General features: G+C 35.0%; 1 protein-coding gene across 6 annotated transcripts in view; it reads right to left on the bottom strand.

The window, feature by feature from the left end:
* Positions 1–25,336, bottom strand: part of LOC149554547 (pfkB-like carbohydrate kinase family protein) — a 225,161-nt gene that overhangs the window by 178,996 nt on the left and 20,829 nt on the right. For all 6 annotated transcript variants that reach the window (XR_016364384.1, XM_089828594.1, XM_089828596.1 and 3 more), the window contains one exon: positions 6,292–6,344. Coding sequence is in view for 5 of the 6 variants with exons in the window: in XM_089828594.1 (XP_089684720.1) it covers positions 6,292–6,344 (53 nt within the window). In the remaining variant the exon portion in view is untranslated. The remainder of the gene's footprint in view (positions 1–6,291; positions 6,345–25,336) is intronic.

The raw sequence follows: 25,336 nt of genomic DNA, 5'->3' as shown, positions 1-25,336 counted from the left end.
AGAAGAATCAGGATCAAACTCAGGTGAAGCATCTACAAAGCGAAGTGATCCTATAGGAGAAGCCGAAGGTGTCTGTACAGGTATCATGTCATGTCCCCATTTTGGAGGCAATTTGATTTAATTAATTTAATTAACTAGGTTGTCCAAAATAATGAATATTTTATGAAGATGACTATTTAATTATTTTAATTAAATAAATAAGTGGTATTAAGTTAATTATTTATAAAGTTATCAAATAAATAAATATTAAAAGTTAACTTTATATTTAATTAATTTAATAAAGTGACTTGAATTATAAAATATTTTATAAAGTCACTTAATAGATAAAATAAAATAATGTTCTAGAAGCTTCTGGAAAAAGTGGAGAAAAAAGAATAAATAGGCACCCCGGGGCTTCATTCTAATCATCCAAATTTGTTGTTGTTGATGTTGATGTTTGTTGATGTGCATTGTGGAGCCTAGGGTTTCTGCAGTAGTCACAACTGGCCATTGAGAATGAAAACTCTCAATTGGTACGCAATTTTGAAGGTGTGAAACATCACTTGAATTATTGTAGCTGGGAGGAAGATACTTCAGTCTTCTATTGGTGCTACATTGAGAAAAAATATTTGAGTACAAAAAGCAAGCCGAAAATGCAGTCCGAAAAAGCAGGCCGAAAAAGCAACTCGAAAAAGCAAGCCGAAAAAGCAGTCCGAAAAAGCAGGCCGAAAAAGCAAAATCGAAAAAAGCAGGTCCGAAAAAGCAATCCAAAAAAAAAAAGCAATCTAAAAAAGCAATTATAGCCATCTACAATCAGGGGCGGCAGCTAGAGAGGCACGACTTGGGCACTTGAGGAGGTTATTTTTTGTTCAGTGGTATTGCAATACATCTATTCTCTAAGGCGACTTCATATGCCAGGTCTGATGTGTATTTTTATAGTTGCCTTTCACTATAGAGTGCTATTGTAATTGTCATTTCGTATCAGACCTATCATTCATTAATAGATACATCATTCATTTTTACATTCCTCACAATGGTATCAGCAATCCATGGCTTTAGTTGTATTTAATCATGCATGTGATTAGCGTACTGCTGTAGGAGAGTATTGAAGTTAGATATTTAGTGTTGCAGTAGTTTTCATTGGCAACTGTAGGTGCATATTACTTTACCAGCAATCATCATATTTTGATATCTTTGTAAATGCCAAGAGTCTTGGCTAACTTAGTATGAATATTGTATTGGATACTCATTCTCAATCAAGGAGATACAATTGCTGGTCATTAATAGTTGTCCTTGAGCGTTAATATATCATCAACCAGTTAGCTTGCATACCAACTGTTTGTTAAAATACCAGTTGGCTGTAGGTGATCATTTTCATGATTAGAACTCATATATGCATTCACTATTGCCAAAATTAGTTGCATATTTATATTAGGACATTGTTTAGACAATTTGGAGTCTTTGTAAGCATTTTCTTTGAGGCAAATCCAAACAAGAATCACTGCAACAATCTGAAAAGTTATATCAGTCAGATGACCCTTGCTTGCAAAGTGTTTGACGAAATGTCAAACAACTGAAGTATAAAGATTTTTGGTGTTTGAAGAAGTTATAACCTATTGGGGTTATTACATATCACTAGTATAACTAGAGCTGCAGGAGCTAATGGAGCTCTCCCATCAGATGGACCTAATGGAAGTCATACTCCCAAATCATGAGCCATCATAGGCTGGTCTGTTGGATCAAGAACAAGAGAAACAGGCATGAATGGTCCTCGCTCCTCATCAAAGACTACATTTCAACTGTAGATAAGACGAGAGGTCTCAACACCGATCAGGCAATAGGCTTTGTGAAGACTGCTATATCTAGCAAGCATGAGTTTTTGACTCTTGGCATCCAACTTGGTGCGTAAAGCATCAGGGATCCAAACAAAAGCAAGGGAGTCAAAAACCTTCAGGTGATTGATTCTGGGCTTGCGACCTGACCAGGCCTCTTCTGGAGTTTTACCTTTGACCGCCACTATGGGTGACTAGTTCAACACATAAATTGCAGTGTTAACTGCTTCTACCCAAAATTGCTTCAGAAGATGTCTGTGTTCGAGCATGGAACAAGCCATCTCGGTGATTATCCTATTGCGACATTCAACTACACTGTTCTGTTGTGGTGTGTGGGGTGTGGTTAACTAGCGTTTGATGCCATGTGTATCCAAGAAGCTAAAGAAAGCATTAGAACAAAATTCCCCCCATTGTTTGATCTAAGAGTAATAATAGATTTCCCAGACTCTTTTTCAACTAAAGGTTTAAACTTCTGAAATACAGGAAATGCATCTGATTTCTTTTTAAGGAAATACACCCACATTTTTCTACTGAAATCATCAACAAACAACAAAAAATACCTGGACCCAAGAATAGGAGTGGCCATAGGGCCACAGATATCAGCATGAACAAGCTGAAGTACCTAAGAAGCTCGCCATGAATCGCCACTAGTGAAAGGTGAGCAATGTTGCTTCCCAGCCTGGCATGCATCACAAACTCCAAGTTGTTGAGTCTGAATCTCTAGCAATCCAAGAACAAGCTCATCTCGAGCAAGCTGTGAGAGATAATGCACATTTAAGTGCCCATATCACTGATGCCAAAGTGTGCTAACAAAAGATCGTGGAGCAGCCATAGCTAAGTACTAAGAATCACCAAAATTAGTAAGTCCGAAAAGACCATGATCCTCAAGACCCACTGCAATAGTAGACTTAGTCGCCCGATCAGTAATGGTGCACTGATGTGAACTAAAGGTGACTACCAAGTCTGGAGAATGTCGCAGCAACTAACTAACTAAGAGTAGATTTAGTTCCATCCCTGAAACGTAGTATACATCAAGGAATATGAAATTCCTCCCAACAAACTAAATCTAAATGTTGCCTTTACCGACAACCGTGTACTCTTCTCCGCCACCAAAAATAACAGTCGGAATAAGGCTGGTAGTCAGTAAACCAGTCTCTGTAGTGAGTGAAATGACGAGAGGCACCTGAATCAATGTACCAAGTAGACGACTTCACATGATCTGCAAGTCTTTTAGCCATGAAAGCATAAAAGGCAGATTCCGCCTGCTCGGTGTGCTCTGCACTGTTCACCTTTGGCTGTGAACATGATTGCTTAGACTATGCAGCTAAGCGTTTTCAACATTCAACCTTCATGTGTCCAAACTTGTGGCAATAGTTGCATTGAATGTTTTTTTTTCTAGAACCATTTGATGCTAGAGCAGAAGACTTCTATTGAGATGGTTGTTGAAACTTCCTTTATCCTTCTAAAAGGATTTCGTAGCAAAGGCTTGCTCTGTGGAGGAGGAACTGGAGCTGCTACCAAACTGTTGTTTCCACCGATCTTGCTGAAGCAGTAGTGTACAAAGATCAGTGAACTTCAAATCAACAACAGAAGATGTGATTTTGAGAGTCTCGATAAAATGCTCATAGGATTTTGGTAAACTTCGAAGAGTGATAACCAAAATATCCTCTTCCTCCATCTTGCGACTGATGGTAAGTAACTGATCACGGATTTCCTGAATTCGATTCAAGTGCGCCTAAAGCGAGGTGCGCTCATCCATGACAATAGAAAACAGAGTGTTTTTCAAAAAGAAGGCTCTGCTTTTGTCAAAAGTCTCATGAAGACCTTCGAGATGTATCCAAATCTCGACAGCTGTCTTGTCAGATGGAATCTAAGAAAGTTGATCATCAACCACGAAAGATTTGAGAAGCATTACTACCTCTCAATTATTCAGATCCCATGTATCTTGATCAGGACCTGGAGAAGTCAAACGCTTCATAACACCCAAAACAAGTTGATCAATGTTCCGATATTCAAAAATTGTAATGATCCGCTATTTCCAGGTGCCATAATTTCGACCATTGAATTTGGAGTTATGCTCGAGCAAAATGTTTGTCAGAGATGCCATGGCATGTTTTTCAATGAAAAACTATGGAAATCTGCGAAGGCACATTCTTCAAGGGAAAAACACAGAAGACCCAAAAGAATCGGAGTGACCCAGAGGAAAGCTCAAAAAACCTAGAAAGAATATGTTGTCTGTTTTTGGATCTTCTAGCTCAAAAATCGAGACACCCAGAAAAAATAGATGACAACCCAATTGAGCTCTTGGAAAACCCACCAAAAATTTCAAATCAAAATATTTTTTCGACCCCAAAAATTAGGGTTTCCGAAAAAAATATAGTCGGCAGCAATGAAAACTCAAATTTGCAGAATAATGGAGTTTTGGAGGCAAAAAACTAGATGTTTTCCTTAGCAGAGAGGTGTCAATCTAAGATGGCTTGTAATATGACGTTTGGATGTAGAAAGTCGAGTTTCTACACCAGGAAAAAAACATGAAATAGTAGACGTCAGACCTCCAAAAAACACGAGTTTGCAAAGCAAAACGCACGGGTTTTTCAAGGGTTTTCAAGGTTTGGATGATGCCTATGAATTGCAAATGTAGGTCAACCATACATAGGGAGAAATTGTAGGCTTTGGAAGAATAATTCACGCCCGGAAATCGTGATTTTGCAGAAAAAAAAACGTGATTTTCCAATCACAAATTGCAAGGAAAAAATTGCGATTTGGAGACGATTTATAGAGAACAGCACCTTCAATAATACAAGATTTGCTTCAAACCCTAGTTCATGATTTTAGGCTGATTCGAATTTCTCTAGGTAGAAAATCCTAGGCTGGTTTTAGAGAAATTAATGGAAAAAATTTTGAAAAAATTTAAACAAATAATATAAAGAAGAAATTATAGATTTTTTCGAAAAAAATTTAAGTATTAGCTTTGATACCATATTACAGAAGTACTTGGTAAAATACTTGCCTTTTATTAATTGAGACCAGACGGTCATTTTATATAAAAGAATGAGATGATGTTTCCTTAGGAAACAATCATAAAAAATAGAAACATTCTATTCTAGAGAAAGCAATAAAAAGAAAATAAACTAAAGCTAATTAGATATTTACAATAGATAACCATTAACTAATAATAGACGACTTATCTATTATTGTAATAGGTATTGTGTTCTATAGTACTATTGATTTCCTTTACACCTGCAGCAGTTCAATATAAGAAATGCCTTCGGAAAAAAACTTCTAATCTGCCTGGAAAACCAGCAGTGGAGGGACAGAAACCTCCCAGGCAGCAGCTTCTCATCAGAGGTTCCAAGATGTTTGCAGCGCCCAGCTTGTACCTCTTCTCTATTCTCCTATGAATCTAGCAGAGCTTATATGGAGAAATATTTTGTGGATGAACCTGAAGAAGGGTGGTAAATGTGATGTTATGTGCTAACCGTTCTCATGTAACTAATCCCAACTACCCGTTTATTTTGATTCTGCTAAACATCTGTACTTGTTAATCGTCTGATCATCAGTACTGATCATCCTTACTTGTGCATAGAAGGATGCCATGAACCTCCGAAGTATAATCCTTGTTTTTAGCTGATATTTAATAGAAAAAAAACTTCTAATGTGCCTACAGGGTTTTCACCCACAACCTCGGGAAGGAAAATAAAAGGAGTCTCACTCTTTAATATCAGGCCTTTAGTGCTTCAGTCCTCAGGTGGTTAAATGGATAGATAAAAATGTATTCATTGATGATACAATTCTCCTTTCTTTAACTTTCTTTACACCCTTCTCTTCCAAAGGACACAACTCCTCTCATGCATTTTCAATAAAAAACTAGAAGTGATTTATGTCAAATTTTCTCCAGACAGGTGTGCATTCCTGAATATACCCACCAAAACGCTAGAGATTGTTTTTAATTGACCATGAAAAAATGCAGATATTTTGAGTGTTAATGCAAAAATCGATATCCAATGAATTGACTGCAGCTTCATTGTAATTGGTTTATAGACAAGACAGCGACCTGTGGAAATTGATTTGTGGCCTGACCATGATATATATAAATTTGAGGGATAATTGCATATTCACCCCAACAATGTGTGTGAATGTGCGATTGTATGCACACACTTTTGAACTAATGCTTCTGGCTACAGGCAATGCATCTCAAAACAAAATTAGCAGATGACAGAAACAACAGGAAATAAAAAGTTAAGTCAAATCAAACAGGTTAGCACAATCAAACCAACTACAGAATTTAAAATAACTGTAACCCTCCATTTGGCTTTCAGATTTAGGGTTTCTTTATTTATCATTTAAAATCATCATCCTAGATTCTATATGAACAAGAGCATAAAGAGTGGAAAGTTTAATCATATGATCGTCAAAGAAATATAGCATGTTATCAGATGCATGAAAAGATGATAATCTAACAGCATGAAGAGGTACTCACGTTTGTTCATCAACAATAACATATGTGAATGGTGAATTTCCCGTTTCAGAAACCTGCAGTTTGAGTGCCTGTATTAGTATGAACATTGTAATCATAGTCTAAGTTGTAAATTTCAGATATAGATGAAGACAAAATATTTTAATTAGCTTTAAAATTAAAAAACAATAATAAATGCCAAATGGATTTAAGATCTTTATCCCTTTACGGCCTTGTATGATAGCATTAAACAGGAAACCAATCACGTAAAGTGAGATTTTTTGCATACAACATATGCATTATGCTTCTACTTGTATATTCAAAAGTAGATAATTAATGGTTGATGCAGCACAAGATAGAACAATCTTTATAGTAAGAAGCCATACTATCATAACAAGAGAAGTAAACCAAGTAAGTTTCATCTGAGTGTAAGTCCCATATGAGTAAATTATCACTTTATGGCCTTGTATGATAGCATTAAACAGTAAACTAGTGACATAAGGTGAATATTTTCGCATATAACATATGCATTATGCTTCTAGTTGTATATTCACAAGTACATGGTTAATGAAGCACTCGATTGAATAATACTTTTAGTAAGAAGACATTACTATCATAACAAGAGTGCACCAAGTAAATAAAAGATCCTATAGATATATCATATACTAGTTTACGTTTAGCAATTGATTTACAAGTCAAGACTTGTCTGCAATGACTTTCTATCCAGATCATCTTATTTGACTGCTGTTCTTGACCTGTTTTAATAATAATGTAGCATTCTTGTTTCCCAATATGGCAATCTACAAGAAAAACAAGATGACTCTTGGAATTATTACCAGAGAATGCATAGAGCTTCAAGGAAATATCAAGAGTCAGTTTAATGCTTTTACTTCTGTTTATTCAAGGACAATGAGGAGCTCCTAAGTCAACAAGGTGCAAAATGGATGCTATCTCGAATTGGCACACTTCCTCATACTGTTAGGAACATTTTAGTGAGAAAGAAAGAGTAAAACTAAATTAGCATGTAAGAATAACAAACAAGTCAATGCAAACAAAAAAATACTCGGAACCAAATTCCTTTCAATGAATCATAGTTGAAAAAACTCGAACTCCGCAATAATTCTGCAAGCTCAAAAAAATTTAAAAACTCGGGACTGCGAAATCTCAGCAAAAAAAGGCAAGATTATCAAACTTGTGAAAATACGTATCTTTTAAAAATATTCTTCAAGAATAGGCACATATACTGAAATTGTACAACATATATACTGAATTTGGGTTTTGTAGATTATGATTAACCCATTCACTTGCTACCAATACATAAATGAAGATTTCTAGCAAATCACCATTTTTAATACTATTACAACTCAAACACACTTACTGTAAAAATTTCCCATAAATGAAATCCATTAACTTAAAATAAACCCATTTACTTGCTAATCATTTATAATTTTATCTCTTAAAAAATTATATATTTGATGCCATAGTAGTTGTTTTTGTTTTAAGCTGTATTATTCTAATGTCTTATTCCAATGAAAAAATATATTAGATTTGGTGAAGTTGATAGCTGGTCTAGTTGTAGAACACAGATTTACTACTGGGAGGGGGGACAAATCAATAGTAAAAAAAAATGGTCTTATTTGTTTACCTTAGAATTTTGTAAAAACTTTAAGTACTTTTAAAACTGAAAGCAAAAAGGAAAGATATCAAAGAGAACCATAGAACAATATCACACAATGAACATGGTGTGCAGAGATATACGTGGAAACCCAAGATGGAAAAACCACAGTAAGAAATACTGCTAGGAACTATTGCCCTAATCCCACCTCACAATTGAAATGTTTACAATAATTTTTGGGCACCAATCCAAGTTGTCACCCAACACTGCCTACTTCAAAAGCACCAAATTCGTACAATACAACATAACAGTGGCATCAACTACTGCAACAGCTGAATCATGTATGGGAACAGGGTTACGTAAGTTTTCAGTACGTCCATATATAAATATATAACGAGTGTGCAACCAAAAAAAGTTAAGTTTAAAATGTCACATGCCAATACATAGACACACACACACACATATGTTGGGTTGTTGTGTGTGTGTGTGTGTAGCTTAAAAATAAATTAAGTTTAGAATGTCACACACCAATACATAAACTAAACAAAACCATAACAAATTTCAGATTTTGAAACATAACATACTAATTTAAGTTCAGTTTCCAATATCAAAAATATCGAACTAGAATCTCATGATATACCGGGTTAATGCTTCCATTTTCATAACATGCAGCACAATGAATGGCATGGATGCCAACAGAAAATGGTGATTAGGATGAAAAGAAGACCAAGATAGACGACGCCAAATAAGACGATGCAAGGATAAAACTGCATAAACTCTGACTACAGAGAGTCTTCAATGCACTATAATATATATAAACAACACATACAAAATGAAGAGATGAATCCTCAGAAACTCTAAACCAGCCGGAAGGGAGAACTAAACTGAGAACAAAATGACGTAGCTGAAGGTGAATTTATAACACAGCAGAGAGAGGAGAATGACGGAGAACTTGGCAGTCATAGGAAGAACTTATCCAATGCAGAAATTTTTCATACAGTAGTACCTGGCTCAAAGCTACCTTATAATTCAACAATACAGATTAAGGGACAGTAAGGGAACATTTTAATTGGAGTTTTCACTGGTCAAAGGTACAAAAAGACGAGACTTTATTGCAGATAAGCAGATTTATTCTAAGTAAAAGGCCATTACAGTTGCCTAGAAAAGATATAGTTTGGAATCATTGGAATTGTTTTTTGAGTCCAGCCCACTACCTAGGAGGAAGTGAATTGAAAGAATAAAATAAACAGCTCCAGTTCTAACCAAGGTCAACTCATTTGATCGCTATTAATATTTGATAAGGGGCATTGTACACATTTATTTGAATATATATATATATATATATATATATACATATTTTTTTTTTTTTTTTTTTTTAAATTTATACAACTGTTTAAAAATATTTTGATGGCTATCCATCTATTTAGAAACAAAGGACACATATTCTGACAATGGGAAAATAAATGTCTGTGATGTTTATTGACAAAATTATGCTTTTACAAGATTATTTGACAAATTCAAACAACATATGGACTACGAATTGTTACAGTGACAATGATCACTATACTGTTATACTGGACCGACCATAACTATTAATGAACAAAATAAATTAAAATAAACTAAGGGGGCATCGACTTTCAAAAGGACGCACCCCATGTTGTCATATTTACGTGGATTGAACAGTGATAAGGAGGGACAGAGAATACACACAAAGAAAGAGAGCAAGTGATAACAACAAATATATATATAATCCACTCAATGAAAGGTAGAACATATAAGACTTGGACACCAATAAATAGAAAATATATATATATGGTAAGACTATTTAGGACAGGCTTTCGGGTAATCTGATCACTACAAGAATTGCAATACAAAAATGGCACAGTAATCTGATCACTCATGATAAAAAGAAACAAAGGGGAATAGCAATGATCACTCAAAACGTTAAACTAAAGAATTACCAAGGAACAATATCGATCAGAGAGTTGAATCATAACAATTGGAAAGGACAACAAACTAATGTGACTTATAACAACAAACACTGTAATGTCCCCAATTTTAATAAAATACTTTAAATAATTAACGGTACCAAAATTTAAATAATATTATTTGGAGCTTTAATTATTTAATAAAGGGGCCCAATTTTTATTAATTATCCGTTGGTATTCGTCGTGTTGGCATTCTTTGTAAACCCTCAAGAGTTTCCTCCAAAGGGGTATTTATGTGTGGCTTGTAGGAAGTTAATACGTGATTTGGATTATTTCTTTGTGCTACAAATTCTTGTTGGAATTCTGTATTGTTTGCCATTTCGGAAGTGGAAGATCTTCCCTACTTGGCTATTCCGGTTTCGGTGGGATACAACCCTCACCCTATTCTGTCTTGTATTACTTTGCTTCAAATTTGGCACATCTGGAGCACCATCTTTGTTTTGCAAATATAATATTATCAATTTCGACAATAAATTGTTATATCTCTGTGTTGGCATACACTTCTCTGTTTGACAATTATCTGGTGTATTTAGTGGATTATATCTTCCTCTCGGCATCTCCAGCCCACTCCCTTTGGTACATTCCTCAAACAACACCGTGGCATCAAAACTTTCCCTCAGGTTTCCTTCGGGCACTTTCCCTTGGGTACGTTCTCTTGGCTACTTTCCCTCAGGAACTTTCCCTTGGGCACTTTCCCTCAGGTGTTTCCCTCAGGACTTTTCCCCAAATACTTTCCCTTGGGTGTTCTCCCTCAGGTACTTTCCCTCGAGCACTTTCCCTTAGGTGTTTCCTTCGGGTGCTTTCCCTCAAGTGCTTTCCCTTGGATACTTTATCTCAGCCACTTCGATGTAGGAGCATCTTGGGTCTTTGAGCAATCTTGCATCAACCAAAAAAATTATCTTGTTTTTTGTATGAGTCTGTTGTTCATGAAATAGTCATTGTTGTTGTCGGTGTCATGTTATGCAAGTTAACATGATGACAAGGACCTATCTTTGATCCTCCTCCTAAGAGCACAAGCTTTGATCATTGGTATTTCTCAAGTTGTGAACCATTCTTTGCGGTTTCTATTTTGGCATATTTCCTTCTAGCTAGGCGTGTTGTTTCATTTGGCACGGTTTCTTATGTTAACATGACATGTTGCGAATTTAGGAGCCGACTCCTAGGACACGTGGAATCGCCCACAAGTGTGCATTGCCTTATGTTTTATTTAGCACTGGTTTTGGTTTACTCTTCTTAGGTTGGACCTATAATGTAATTAAATGCTTGACTCACTGACTTGTGGCTTAGCTGGCTATATAAGAAGCTTGGTTAGAGATAGAAGGATAGGAGAGAATGACATGAGATGTTGAGAAGCAAGATAGGATGCGAACTTGGATTCTAACTTTGTAAACTCCTTGTGTAACATCCACATTTTCGGGGTCTTAAAATAACAACTAACATACTCAATAAATACAATTATTACTTCATTTTCATGAGAAGACTATTATATCAGTCATGTTCATGTGAATGAGATTTACCGTTAAAAATCAGTTAGACAAAATTTCTTAAATAAGAACTCAAAACACTATCAATCAATTTACTATAGAAATTAGAATCCACATACCATGAAATTTGAATCGATAAATCATAGTAAAAATGCTTCTACAATCACCCAGATTAATCCACAAATACTACTATAACAAAATCAAATGACGATTACTATTAAATACCACTATAAAATTAGGGCATCACAAACCACTGTATCAATTAGGGCATTGGTTACCACTGGATCATTTAGGGCTTCAGATACCACTATATCAATTAGGCCTTCAGATACCACTGAATCAATTAGGGCTTCAGATACCACTGTATCATTCCTTTCCTTCCAATTGCTTAACTGTAGCAATAGCTCAAGATTAGAAGTTATGCTCATATTCGATATTCATATGTCATGTCCCCATTTTGGAGGCAATTTGATTTAATTAATTTAATTAATTAGGTTGTCCAAAATAATGAATATTTTATGAGGATGACTAATTAATTATTTTAAATAAATAAATAAGTGGTATTAAGTTAATTATTTATAAAGTTATCAAATAAATAGATATTAAAAAGGTAACTTTATATTTAATTAATTTAATAAAGTGACTTGAATTATAAAATATTTTATAAAGTCACTTAATAGATAAAATAAAATAATGTTCTAGAAGTTTCTGGAGAAAGTGGAGAAAAAAGAATAAATAGACATCCTGGGCTTCATTCTGATCATCCAATTGTTTATTTCTCTCTTGACATCAAATTGTGATTCAGTCACATAGTCTATTGTGGAGCCAAGTGGTTTCAGATAGTCAGTTGATCTTTGGGAACGAAAACTCCCTTGAATTAACATAACTGAGGAAGTGAAATATCTTCTGAAGGGTTGCACATTTGGAGGTGATACTTCAGTCACTTCAGCTAGGGCATCATTGGACCTAAGGCCATTCTCAGCATTTCAGCATTTCAGGAGGCAATTTTTAGCAGGGCCGAAATTATTGGAGGTCATTTCTAGCAGGTCTGAAATTATAGGAAGCCATTTTAAAGCAGACCTGAAAAAAGCAGGCGGAAAAAGCAGTCTGAAAAAAGCAGGCCGAAAAAGCAGACCCGAAAAAAGCAGGCGGAAAAAGCAATCCGAAAAAAGCAGCTCCGAAAAAAACCAATCCGAAAAAGCAGTTCGAAAAAGCAAAAACGAAAAAAAAACAAATCCGAAAAAAGCAAGTGGAAAAAGCAGATCGGAAAAAAGCAAAGCAAAAAGGGCAGCATTGTAGAAAATTATTACAGCCATCTACAATCAGGTTCTTCACTTCTCATTTGGCATATTTTCTGAGAAAAGTAGGTTTTCAGCTGAGTACAAAATATAGCTTCAGCACTTCACTATTTCCATATTGTACTTGTCTTTGTTTGCCATTTGGCATTATTGGTATCAAAGGAAGGCTAGGATTTTGCAATTAAAGAGCATTGTGATTTTTAGACTATCTATATTGTAAACCTAGAGTTTGATGATCAGCTTATTAACTTGCATGCCAATTGTTTGATAAAATGTCAATTGGCTGTAAGTTCTCTTTTTGGCATAAATAATGTTATAATTTTGCATACTAAGTGTTTATATTAATGCCACTTGGTTGTAAGTGCATTAATGCCATCCTAGGTTGCATCCAAAGTATTTGTCATAATTACTAATTGCTGTAGCTGCATATTGCAAGTAGTTTAAGTCACATATTTGTATTGAATATTGCCAAAATTAGTTGCACATTCATGTTAGGTCATTGTTTAGACAGTTTTGTAAACATTCTCTTTGAGGCAAATCCAAACAAGAATCATTGCAGCAATCTGAAAAGTTATATCAGTCAGATGACCTTTGCTTGCAAAGTGTTTGACGAAATGTCAAACAACTGAAGTATAAAGATTTTTTGTGATTGAAGAAGTTATAACCTATTGGGGTTATTACACCATATAAATGAAAAACAATCCATAAATCTATCTCTCGCATCTAGGTGTAAAATAACTGTAATGATGAAATAACTCAATTAATATTAACTTCTTGCATATACATCATAAAAGTGATAATATCTATTTCCGGCAAACAATTGAATATATAGCTTCTCTTTGTCTATTGTACGTCCGACAACTTGGGGAGAGGTGAAACATTGTCAGGGGCTTAACCACCCAACCTCGGACCTTAACTTATTGCCTACACAATCTTCAACGAGAAAGGCCCTCCCTACCCGGAATTGGACTTGGAACATCTATCATCTACTGAGCATCTTGGTATCTAACCACACCACTAGACTTGACAACAAGAGATAATAAGAGGATCATGCATGAGCTATTAAATGATATTATTCTAGATTTAATGTATCATATCTGACATTTATTTTCTAAGTCATTGCAGATTCCATCTTACCTCTTCACCCTTTCCATGGCTATACAACCAGTGAATCCTAGGAGTTCGGATCTCGGAGCAATCGACTTTGTCTGTTGATTCCCAACAAATTCATGAATAAGATATATGTTCTAGCTTATCACAATTTGTGATTTGAAAAGGATATTCTTGAAGATTGCAAAATTTATTATTTCATTAATTAATTTAATCATATCTGATTTCTCTTATGCATTATTGTAGATTCATTGCACCTCTTCACCATTTCATGGCTTCTTTGCCGGTGAATCCTAGATGCCTGAAAGATTATGATCATTCTATTTTATTTACACCTCTTCACCATTTCATGGCTTCATTGCCAGTGAATCCTAGGTTTTAGAGAACTAAGAGCATTTTGTTCTTTATGTCATGGATAAGACTGCATGGTTAATGCCATTGATATTTGAAATAATGGTGATGGTTTATATAATCATTACAATACTCTACAGCTATCATTTCGACTTCTTAGTGTTGGTTGTAGTATTCAGTAATCAAAGATCAACAGAACTATATAGAAATCATGAGAGCCATCAGCAAGTATTCATATTATAATCTTAGTTCTACTATTAGTCTTTCTTAACCTAGCCGACTACAATCGGAATCATAAATCAAAAAAGATGGGAGTATAATACATGACGGAAGAATTTCTTAACCTAGCCGACTACAATCGGAATCATAAATCAGAAAAGATGGGAGTATAATACATGACAAAAGAATAACAGAAACCTGTTATGTATACAATTGGGATTTTGATTGGAACTTGGCCTCCTGTCGTCCTCCAACCAGTATTCTTGCTTGGCTTAGTGCACCACTCATGATTATAATGTGATCCGAATATTTGTAGGGTTTGGCAGAAGTGAGGAATAATGGTGATGACTAGGTGTAGCAGACTGAATATGCAATAAACGTAGCAAAAGAATGGTGAGCAAGCCTGACACAATCCAACTCTTATCACGACTTGCAAAGTATGAACTCGGCTTGAGATGTAAAATAAGATATGCAGCAGGAAAAATGAGGATGATATCTGAGGTCTTGGTACAGCTTCTCTTAAAGCACTAGCCATGGCTTCTCGGCTTCTATTGGTTTACAAAGATTTTATAGCCGATTCAAATTCCAAATGTTTTAATTTGAATACCAAGTATTAAATCGATTTATCATGCCAAGTGCTAATTGGTTAAAAACAAAAAATATTAAAAAAGAAAGAAATAGAGTTGGAAGATTATAATTCGAATATTATTATAATTCGAATGTTATTATATTTCAAATATTATTATAATCTTATATTTATATGTACATGTAAATATATTAATAGGGTGACATCATTTTATTACTATAATAAAATGGTGCCATCTCATTTTGATATCTATATGTATGTATATAGATATATCTATTATAATAATAAGGTGAAAGATCAAATTAAATCCTTTAAGGTACATTTTATATTTTAACCCATTTATTTATGTTTCTCAACTTATTTATTTAAATAGCTCATGCAGGTCCCACAAATGTATCATGTTTCAAGTCGCCAGGTCCTCAACCCATTTGCCCAGTGATGGTGATGCTCTGGTGCCTAATTCTTTTTTGACAATGCTTCCACCCTTTTGACGTGTTTCCTGCAAATAAATTCTCCGCAGTTAAATTATATTATCATAATAAATTATTTAATCATAAATAATGATAATGGTTAACCATCTTCTCAATTCCATGAATTCGTGATAAATGATCAACTAGCTTGTTATCTTCACATGAAATTATAACGACTAACCATCTTATCATTTCACAAGATTATAACCAATTCAACTGTCAACTGACATCATGTGAACCTCAACGGCTATATTTTAAATTAAGTCAAAATTTGGGATGTAACACCTTGTTTATGGCCGAAATCAGGAATGCCTCACAATCAGGCATGTTGACAAACTTCCTTTAATTATTACACCAGTGTGGCTGCCAATTGCCAAGCCTTATGTTCAACGTGTTACTTATTAATTGCACCCGAATAAAATTCTAGAATCTTGCCTTATGTACATTGTTTTGTATGTTGCTTCCATGTGTAACTCTGAGCAGGGTTGTTTGTAGGCTTAAGTTAAGCTGATTCTACTTAAGTTTGCTCTCTCCTTGCACCAGGTGGTATCAGAGTGAGTTCTTTCTTAAGGATTGGATCGTGATGAACCTTATTGGATTGGTTGTAGGGTGGCATCTCTAAGATCTGACCTATAACTTGTAGAAGGTTACGATATTGCAAGAAGTATTGTCAAGATGGTTCGTGGTGAGGGAATGTTGATAATGCTATAATGGATATGTTGAGGCAGATTGCAACCACACTTGAAGCTGCGGAGATAGCCCAGAGAAGAGGAGTACATCTTGAAGATGTTAGTGATGAAGAAGAGACAGTAGCTAACCCTAATCCTCAGCCTGAAGTTGAACAAGATGAAGAAAGGCTTCTGAAAATTTTGTCTAGAGAAAATGCTAGACCAGCTGTGGTATTGGATTGGATCTTTGAAATGGAAAAGTATTTCAAGTATGAAGGTACTCCTGATAATAAAAACGTTAAGATAGCAGTTACAAAGTTAAAAGGTCATGCATCTCTGTGGTGGGATCATTTGCAAGCTGATAGACCAAAGAGAGGAAAGGAAAAGATCAAAACATGGATGAAAATGCTTGGAAAAATGAAGAAGTTTTTGCCTATAGATTACTAGGTTAGTTTCCTGAGGAAGATGCAAAATTTAAGGCAAAAGGACATGAGTGTGAAGGAATATACTGAGGAATTCTACAAACTAGATATCAAATCTGGACATGTGGATAATGACACTGAAAAGGTAGCTAGATACCTGAATGACCTAAGAATCTCAATTCAAGACGAGATTAGTGATGTTAAGATGCATAGTGTGGAGGAAGCATATCAATTTTCTTTGAAGGCTAAAGAAAGACTGACAAAGAAACATGATCAAAGACAAAGAGGAAGAGGTGGTAGATTTTAGAGAAACAGAGGCAAAACTTATGGAGAAAGTAGTCAATCTGACAATTCAGTGAAGGATTAAGGATGGAAGGATGAACCTGCTGGTAAAAGAGGTAATTACTCTAGAGAAAACCATACTAGTTACTCTAGGAATAATAACAATGGAAAAAGGGAAAAAAGATCTTGGTTTAAGGGTACTTGTTACAAATGTGGAGGTGGTCACAGAGCTTCCAAATGTACTAACTCTGGAAAGAAAACTGGAGGTAACAACAGAAATACATTGGCTTGTGAAGAAGTTGACGAAACATCTAATGAACTTGAGAAGGGTGAAAACTTGATGGTAAGAAGTGCCTTATGGAATGAAGAAACTGATGAAGGACCTGTTCTGAGAAGAAGTTTATTCAAAACCAGATGTAGGATTGCTAGGAAATGTTGCAAGGTAATCATTGATAGTGGAAGTTTTGATAACTCGACATCTGAAGAGTTGGTTAACAAATTGCAGTTGCAAAGGTTGAGACACCCTAAGCCATACCATGTTGCTTGGATCCAAAAGAAGCATAAACTACTTGTAAGTGAGCAATGCCTTGTCAAACTTAAAATTGGGAATTATCATAACGAGGTTTTGTGTGATATTATGCCTATGAATTATTATCATATTCTTTTGGGTAGACCTTGGCAATATGATAGACAAGCTTTGCATGATGGTAGATTGAACCAATATACTATTTGAGTGAATGGGACAAAACAAATATTGTTACCTTTGGTAGAGAAGTTGAGTGAAAATCACTGTGCTACAGTCAAGGTATGCTTGGTTGAGGGTAATAAGTTTACAAAAAAGATGAAAGAACAGAATGTTTGTTATGCTTTGATTCCAAGGAAACTGAGAAACAAGATTAATTAGAACATGCACCTGAGATTGAATCATTACTAATAGAGTTTCATGACATCATTGTTGATACTATACCTCATGGTTTGCCTCCTATGAGAAGTATAAGTCATTGGATGGATTTGATACCTGGAGCTAGTTTGCCTAATAAAGCACCTCATAGGTTAACACCTAATGGGAAGATTGAGCTGAATAGACAAGAGCAAGAATTGTTGGAGAAAGGATTGATTAGAGAGAGTTCGCGTCCATGTGTTGTACCTACAGTATTGGCACCTAAGAAGAATGGGGAATGGAGAATGTGCACTGATTCTAGAGCTATAAATAAGATAAGAGTCAAATACAGATTTCCTTTGCCTAGGATGGATGACATAATGGATAGTTTGAGTAGAGCAACATATTTTACAAAAACTGATTTGAAAAGTGGATATCACCAAATCAGAATTAGAGAAGGAGATGAATGGAAGACTGCTTTTAAAACTAATGAGGGTTTATATGAATGGTTGGCTATGCCCTTTGGTCTAACTAATGCACCTAGTACTTTCATGAGGCTGATGAACAAAGTTTTGAAAAGTTTCTTGGGTTATGTTTGTGATTGTATACCTTGATGACATTTTGATATTCAGTAAAAGTAAGAAAGAGCACCTTGAACATATCAGACAAGTATTACAAAGATTGAAAGAGGAAAAGTTGCTAATTAGCTTAAAGAAATGTTCATTTATGAACGATGAGATAGTGTACCTTGGTTTTGTAATTTCAACTGATGGTTTGAAGATGGACCCTAAAAAGGTAAACGTAATTCTTGATTGGCCTACACCTAAGAACATTGGAGAGGTAAGATCATTTCATGGATTGGCAAGTTTTTATAAGAAGTTTATCAAGAATTTTAGTTCTATTTGTAATGCTACGACTGAGACTATGGGAGCAGATAAAAGGGATTTGAAATGGGCACATGGAGCACAAAGAGTTTTAAAACATTGAAGCAAAAGATTGCAGAATTGCCTACATTTGCTTTGCCTGATTTCAGTAAAGTTTTTCAAGTTGAATGTGATGCTAGTGAAAGTGCAATTGGAGCTGTTTTGAGTCAAGAGGGAAGTCATGTAGCTTTCTTTAGTGAAAAATTAAATGATGCTAAGAGAAAATATTCAATTCTATGCTATTGTTCAAGCTTTGAAGAAATGGAGACATTATCTGATCCCTAAAGATTTTGTATTGTATACTGACCATAAAGCTTTGCAGTATTTGGGATATCTAAATAAATTGAATTAGAGACATATGAAGTGGGTTGAATTGTTGCAGAGTTTTTTTCTTTTCATTGAAGCATAAGAGTGGACAATTTAACAAAGTTGTTGATGCACTAAGTCAACGAAGAAATTTGTTGACAGAGATGAGAGTTGAGATACTTGGTTTTGATGACTTGAAGTGTTTGTATGAGAATGATCTAGATTTTGTAGAACCTTGGAAATTTTGTAAGGAACAGACAGTGAGGGATAAGTGGATTGATTATTTCATTCAAGAGGATGTGTTGTTCAGAGGAATCGGTTGTCCATACCTAAAGGATCTATGAGAGAGAACATAATAAACGAAAAACATAGTGGTGGACTTGTTGGATATTTTGGGATTGATAAAATTGTTAAACTGAATTCTGAGAGATACTTTTGGCCACAGATTTATAGGGATGTGCAGCGAATGGTTAGAAGTTGTAGAATTTGTCAAGTAGCAAAAGGAACTAGTCAAAATGTGAGATTGTATTCACCTTTACCTATACCTAATAGACCTTGGGAAGATGTGAGCATGGATTTTGTTTTTGGGTTGCCTAGAACTCAGAGAGGTAATGATTCTAATTTGGTAGCGGTTGATAGATTTTCAAAGATGACACATTTTATACCTTGTAAGAAGACCTCTGATGCATTGCATGTAGCTGAGTTATTTTTCAAAGAAGTAGTAAGATTGCATGGTTTGCCTAAACTATTGTTTCTGATAGAGACACTAAGTTTACTAGTTGTTTCTGGAGAACACTTTGGAAAAAGATGAGTATAGAGTTGAAGTTTAGTTCTACAATTCACCCTCAGACAAATGGACAAACTGAAGCAATGAACAAAAGTTTGCGTAACTTACTAAGATGTTTAGTTGGAGATAAGCCTATTAATTGGGATTTAGTTTTGGCACAAGCGGAGTTTGCATACAATAATTCTGTGAATAGAAGTACTAAGAAAACATCATTTTAGATTGTTACTAGATTTTATCCTAAAGGAACCATAGAGTTAAGAGAAGTGCCTATTGCGACAAGGAGTGTTGAAGCAGAGGACTTTGCAATTTTTATAAAGACTTTATATGAGGAAGTTAAAGGAGATTTGGAAGACAGTAATCAGAAGTATAAATAGAGAGCTGATAAAAGGAAGAGACACAAATCTTTTGAAGTTGGTGATGAGGTTATGATTCATTTGAAGAAAAATAGATTCCCAATTGGTACCTAGAGTAAGCTGAAAATGAGGAAGTTTGGACCTAGTGAGATTTTGACAAGGTTTGAGAGTTGAAATACATATGAAGTGGAATTACCAAAAGATATGGATTTATCGCTTATATTTAACATTGCAGATATCTTTGAGTACTATGAATCAAAAGATGAGAATGACAACAACCTGGATTATCCTAGAAGGCAGAAAGAAGACATTGAAAAGATTCTAAATAGCAAAGTAAGCAAGAGTACTAGAGGAAAGAAATACATGGAATATCTAGTTCAGTGGAAAGACAAACCAGTTGAAGATAGTTCATGGACTACACAACCTAAGTTGGATCTTTATGATTTAGGTCAGAATATGAACAGTGCCTAATGTGGACATCAGTTCTTTCTTAACCCCAGGTTTCTAATGCAGGCACGTCTTGGGTCTTTGAGCAATCTTGCATCAACCAAAAATATATCTTGTTTTCTGTACCAATCTGTTGTTCATGAAGTAGTCATTGTTGTTGTTGGTGTCGTGTTATGCGTGGTTAACATGATGACAAGGACCTATCTTTCATCCTCCTCCTCAAAGTGCAAGCTTTGATCGTTTGTATTTCCAGAGTTCTGAACCGTTCTTTGCGGTTTCTGTTTTGGCGTATTTCCTTCTGGCAAGGCATGTTGTTTCATTTGGCTTGATTTCTTATGTTAACATGACATTTGCGAAGTTAGGAGCAGACTCCTAGGACACATGTGGATTCGCCCTTAAGTGTGCATTGTCTTATGTTTTATTTAGCACCGGTTTTGGTTTACTCCTCTTAGGTTGGACCTATAATGTAATTAAATGCTTGACTAATCGACTTGTGGCTTAGCTGGCTATATAAGAAGCTTGGTTAGAGATAGAAGGATAGGAGTGAATGACATGAGATGTTGAGAAGCAGGATAGGATGCAAACTTGGATTCTAACTTTGTAAACTCCTTGTATATGGCCGAAACCCGAAAGGCCTCACAGTCGAGCATGTTGACAGACTTCTTTTTAATTATTACACCAATGTGGTTGCCAATTGCCGAACCTTATGTTCAATGTGTTGCTTATTAATTACACCCGAGTAGAAGTCTGGAATCTTGCCTTATGTGCATTGTTTTGTATGTTGCTTCCGTATGCAACTCTGAGCAGGGTTGTTTGTAGGCTTAATTTGAGTTGACTCTTCTTAAGTTTGCTCTCTCCTTGTATCATGCTTTCCCTCAGGTTTTCTTCTCACGGGTACTTTCCTTTGGGTGCTTCCCACAAGTACTTCTTATGAGTGTATTCCCTCGAGAAAACTCGTGCGTGTTTTTGGGGAACATTACAACCATTAAAATCAGCACAATGAACTCCATAAAGTACTATGTGGATTGTCGACACAATTCCCATTTGCATGTAGTGCCAATTAATAACTTTTGAAGACATGCAACGATGGAAATGAAGTCAACTAGGGACGAATACTTGCATATACAACACAATAGAAATTTTCCAAGAAAATGGCCTTCAAAAAGCATTAGGTTGGAAAGCTTCGCATATTGGGATTTCTCAAAGCAAGTTTGGTTCACATTAAGGAAAAAGGAAGAGAATTTGAATTGGACAAGAAGATTTGTAACCAATTCTTATAATGTGGAAACCGAGGAAGTGGTAAAGTCATCGTTGACCAACCCCCATAGAAGTACAAAGGTATATTATATGTTTAAAGTTTTCTTCATGTTATATATATATATATATACAAAGATATATTATATTTTTTAAGTTTTCTTCACACTAGAGTCCCTTATGAAAGGAACAGGGTGATCTCAAACATCTTTAGTGTTAGTATCAAAGATGGGTGTAACTCCCCATTTGGCCAACACTAGAGGGATATAATTTCTATAATGTTGGTATGTGAGAATCATCTCCCTCTAAGATTGATATAATGGACAGGATATTCTAATGAGTGAACATATGCATATGATAAGGCCTTATATAGGGAATGTCCCTTCCAAGATGAAACCTTAGGAGGTGCACTCCAAAGAAGACGGTGGAATAACGAAAGGTTAGGAAACCCGATTTGGAGACGTTCTTAAGGTTTGGGATTAGAACTAGGGTAGAATGTTATAGAATTGTTATTGTTTGATTTTGAAATTTTTTTGCAGGTTTTACTCTTCTCAAATTAACCCTAGTAGAGGGGGCATTACACTAGTAATCTCATTAAGAGGTTACAAGTATCAAACATTTTAATCATGTATTTAGCAACAAATTTTATAATACTTAATGTAATTGTGACTAAACAATGGTAACATAGACTTGGTTGTCAATGTTTGAGTGGCTATTTTGTCCTCTAGCAAAAGAAAATTCTGTCTAGTATCAAATCCAAACAAATTCCATATCCATTTCTTTTATTATAAAGGAATATCAAGCAAAAGGAAAAAGAGTCAATGAAGACTTGAAAGTACACAAGTTCCCAGAGAAAATAGATAGCCAAAAAAGGACATTCAACAAAAATAAATTGATAAAGAATCTAAACTAAATGATGATAAAAAATCTAATAAATTGGAGAAAGCCCAAACAAGTCAGCAAATAGAGAACCATATAACACAAAAGAAACCTGAAAAGGAAAGATTCATTCCAAAGAAAACTGGTGATAGAGCTAAGAAAAGGGAGATGTTAAAAACAAGCCTCTTGTCTAAGTTGGAATTGGGAGCAGATGGAGGGTCCACATCCTCATTGATGAATGGCTAGGGATTATGAACAAAGCCCCAAGAATAGTGTCTCTGATGGCCTACTGCAGTAAATTCATGTTTAATTTACATAAGATTAGTTTGCATGTGCAAATGAGACATGTGCATTCACTTTTTTTTGTAGCTTTGCAGGTACTTGTAATCATAGTTGTGTGGGGCAGTAGCTACTTAGGCAAGAAAAAGTGATCATTCTCTAGCAAAAGTAACATCTGAAAGATTCATTTCCCTCTGTTGCCAGAGTATAACTTCAGAAATAAAATTTCAAGAATAAAACGTTGTTTGTCAGACTCTTCCTTCAAAGTAATAGCTATGTAGTTGATTTTCAAATATTCTTGACCAAGTCCTATACATAATTTAGTCATTAGAAATTCAAAGCTAAAATTCTCTCCATGTTTGTGTTTCTGCAATTTTGTCAAGTGGATTAGCAGAAAATGCATTTTGTCTATTTGTATGATGAGAACTGAAAATACTTCATAAAGTATCATCACTAAAAAATCAGTTCTCTTAACCTTTATAAATTCATACGTCCTTTTCTTATCCTGTATTTGTACTATGTATTGCCTTTTCCAATCACTGGAATTACAGGGATGGCTTAAAAAGTCAATTCAAATTATAATGTTACAACCTGAGTTCATTATAATTTCCCATTTTTTCAAATTAAGCCAAACTTACACCATAATGCCCATCAAACATTTACCCCAAACTTTTGCAATTTTGCACTAGGGAACTGGGAACATAAAATTAATATAAACAAAGCCTCAAGTTAAATATATAATAAGAAAGTGTCTTATAATTTAAGTTTATTTTTAAAGTAATTCCTTTGAAATACCAATCAAGGATCATGAAGGAAAACAAAAAAGAGTCATAACTTTTGGAGGGATATTATATTTAAGAGAGGCCAAGCGACAAGAAGGGCTTATTGATAAACGATTATATTTTTTGATTTCTAATCCAATCGAAGCATTGAACTTCGGTTTTGTTGGTGTTTTAAAACATCATGTTTCAAAATCCCCAATGAGAACAGAATACATCTAGGAGCAGCTACATCCCATCTTCAACATACCCTTTCAAACACCAGGGCCAGCTATAAGGCTACACCACCCTCCTACTTTAGGCTCTACAAAACCTAGGTTGGTGTACCTCAAATTCATTCATATGGTACCAATGTTAAAGCATGCACTTGAATCTAACAAAGCAGATAATACCCTTAATCTTCTAACACTTATGCAGACAACACGGACATGAAATAGCTAGAATCATGACATATGAACTAGATAAACTAAGTGAGGGTAACACTTTTCAGCTCTTCAACATGAAAGGGAAAAATTTTGATTAATGATGTTGAATATCAGCACAACTCAAGTTATAAACAACAAAGACATGCAATCTCCTAGTTGATCTGTCCCTTATCCATTGGACATAAGCTAAGTCAAAACATACACGTGGATACCCAAGATATACTCATATTCAGATATCTGATCTATCCATTCACCTTCTAAACAGACATCTATCTTCAAAATGAAATTCATACTTATAAGATCCTCCCATGATCCCTGCAATTCTATCAATGCATATTAAGCAATTTACTCAAGCCTTTGACCTAGAAAGACATGCAATGGCATACAACTTCAAAGCCAAGTTGCAATTGGACAATATGTACCTTGTACATAAATCAACAAAAAATTACAAACCCATGAAGATGGAGACAAAGTTCAAATTGAAACTTTTAATAAATCTTTCTATTAATCTCCTTCAAATCAATACATCAAATGTATGCAAGACTCAGAATATACACAACAGACGACTATATAATCTATTTTCTTATAAGAAATTACAATTGTCGTTCATTACATGAGAGAAATACTTAAGGTGAAATCACAGTCATGACAAAAATTTCAACCTAATTGGAACCAGCCTTGTGGTATCATAGCAGTGAAAAACGTCCAAGAACTAGAACCCACCTTTACAATGAGAGAAAAAGAGAAAGATATAGGAAAGGAAGAAGAAACCAGATCTGATCTGGAAGTGAAACATGTTGACTTGAATCTCCATCCCCTTCTACTGCAAAGCCTCTCTCTTCTCTCTACAACCGAAATCTGAAAGGAATCTCATCGTTGAGTGTAACAAACTTGAAATACCTCTTCCTAATGATGTGAAACCCTTGCTCTGATAAGATATCAGATATGCATCTAAAATGCCAATAAAATCTTCTACTAAACTAATGTAGAGATGAAAAAACCATCACTAACTGCATTCCTAACAACCTTGGCGCACACCTAGTTCATCATTTTGCCAAAAACCAACTCTGAACTGCTATACCTGAATGTGGTTGAAAAATGAGTACCTAGGACAAAACCTTGATAGCTCGAGCATATGGCTTCCTCTGCAAATACAAACTTCAAATGTGGAAAGCTTGCTCCGAGAACTTTCCAACAATATATGATAGTCCTATACCTGCTTATCAAAAACGCCCAGAAGATCAATTTGAAAATCAAGTTCCTG

Source organism: Cupressus sempervirens, chromosome 5 (genome assembly GCF_028749045.1).
Source record: "Cupressus sempervirens isolate cs-2001-9-10 chromosome 5, ASM2874904v1, whole genome shotgun sequence".
NCBI lineage: Eukaryota > Viridiplantae > Streptophyta > Pinopsida > Cupressales > Cupressaceae > Cupressus > Cupressus sempervirens.
This window is presented reverse-complemented; position numbering and strand designations above follow the sequence as displayed.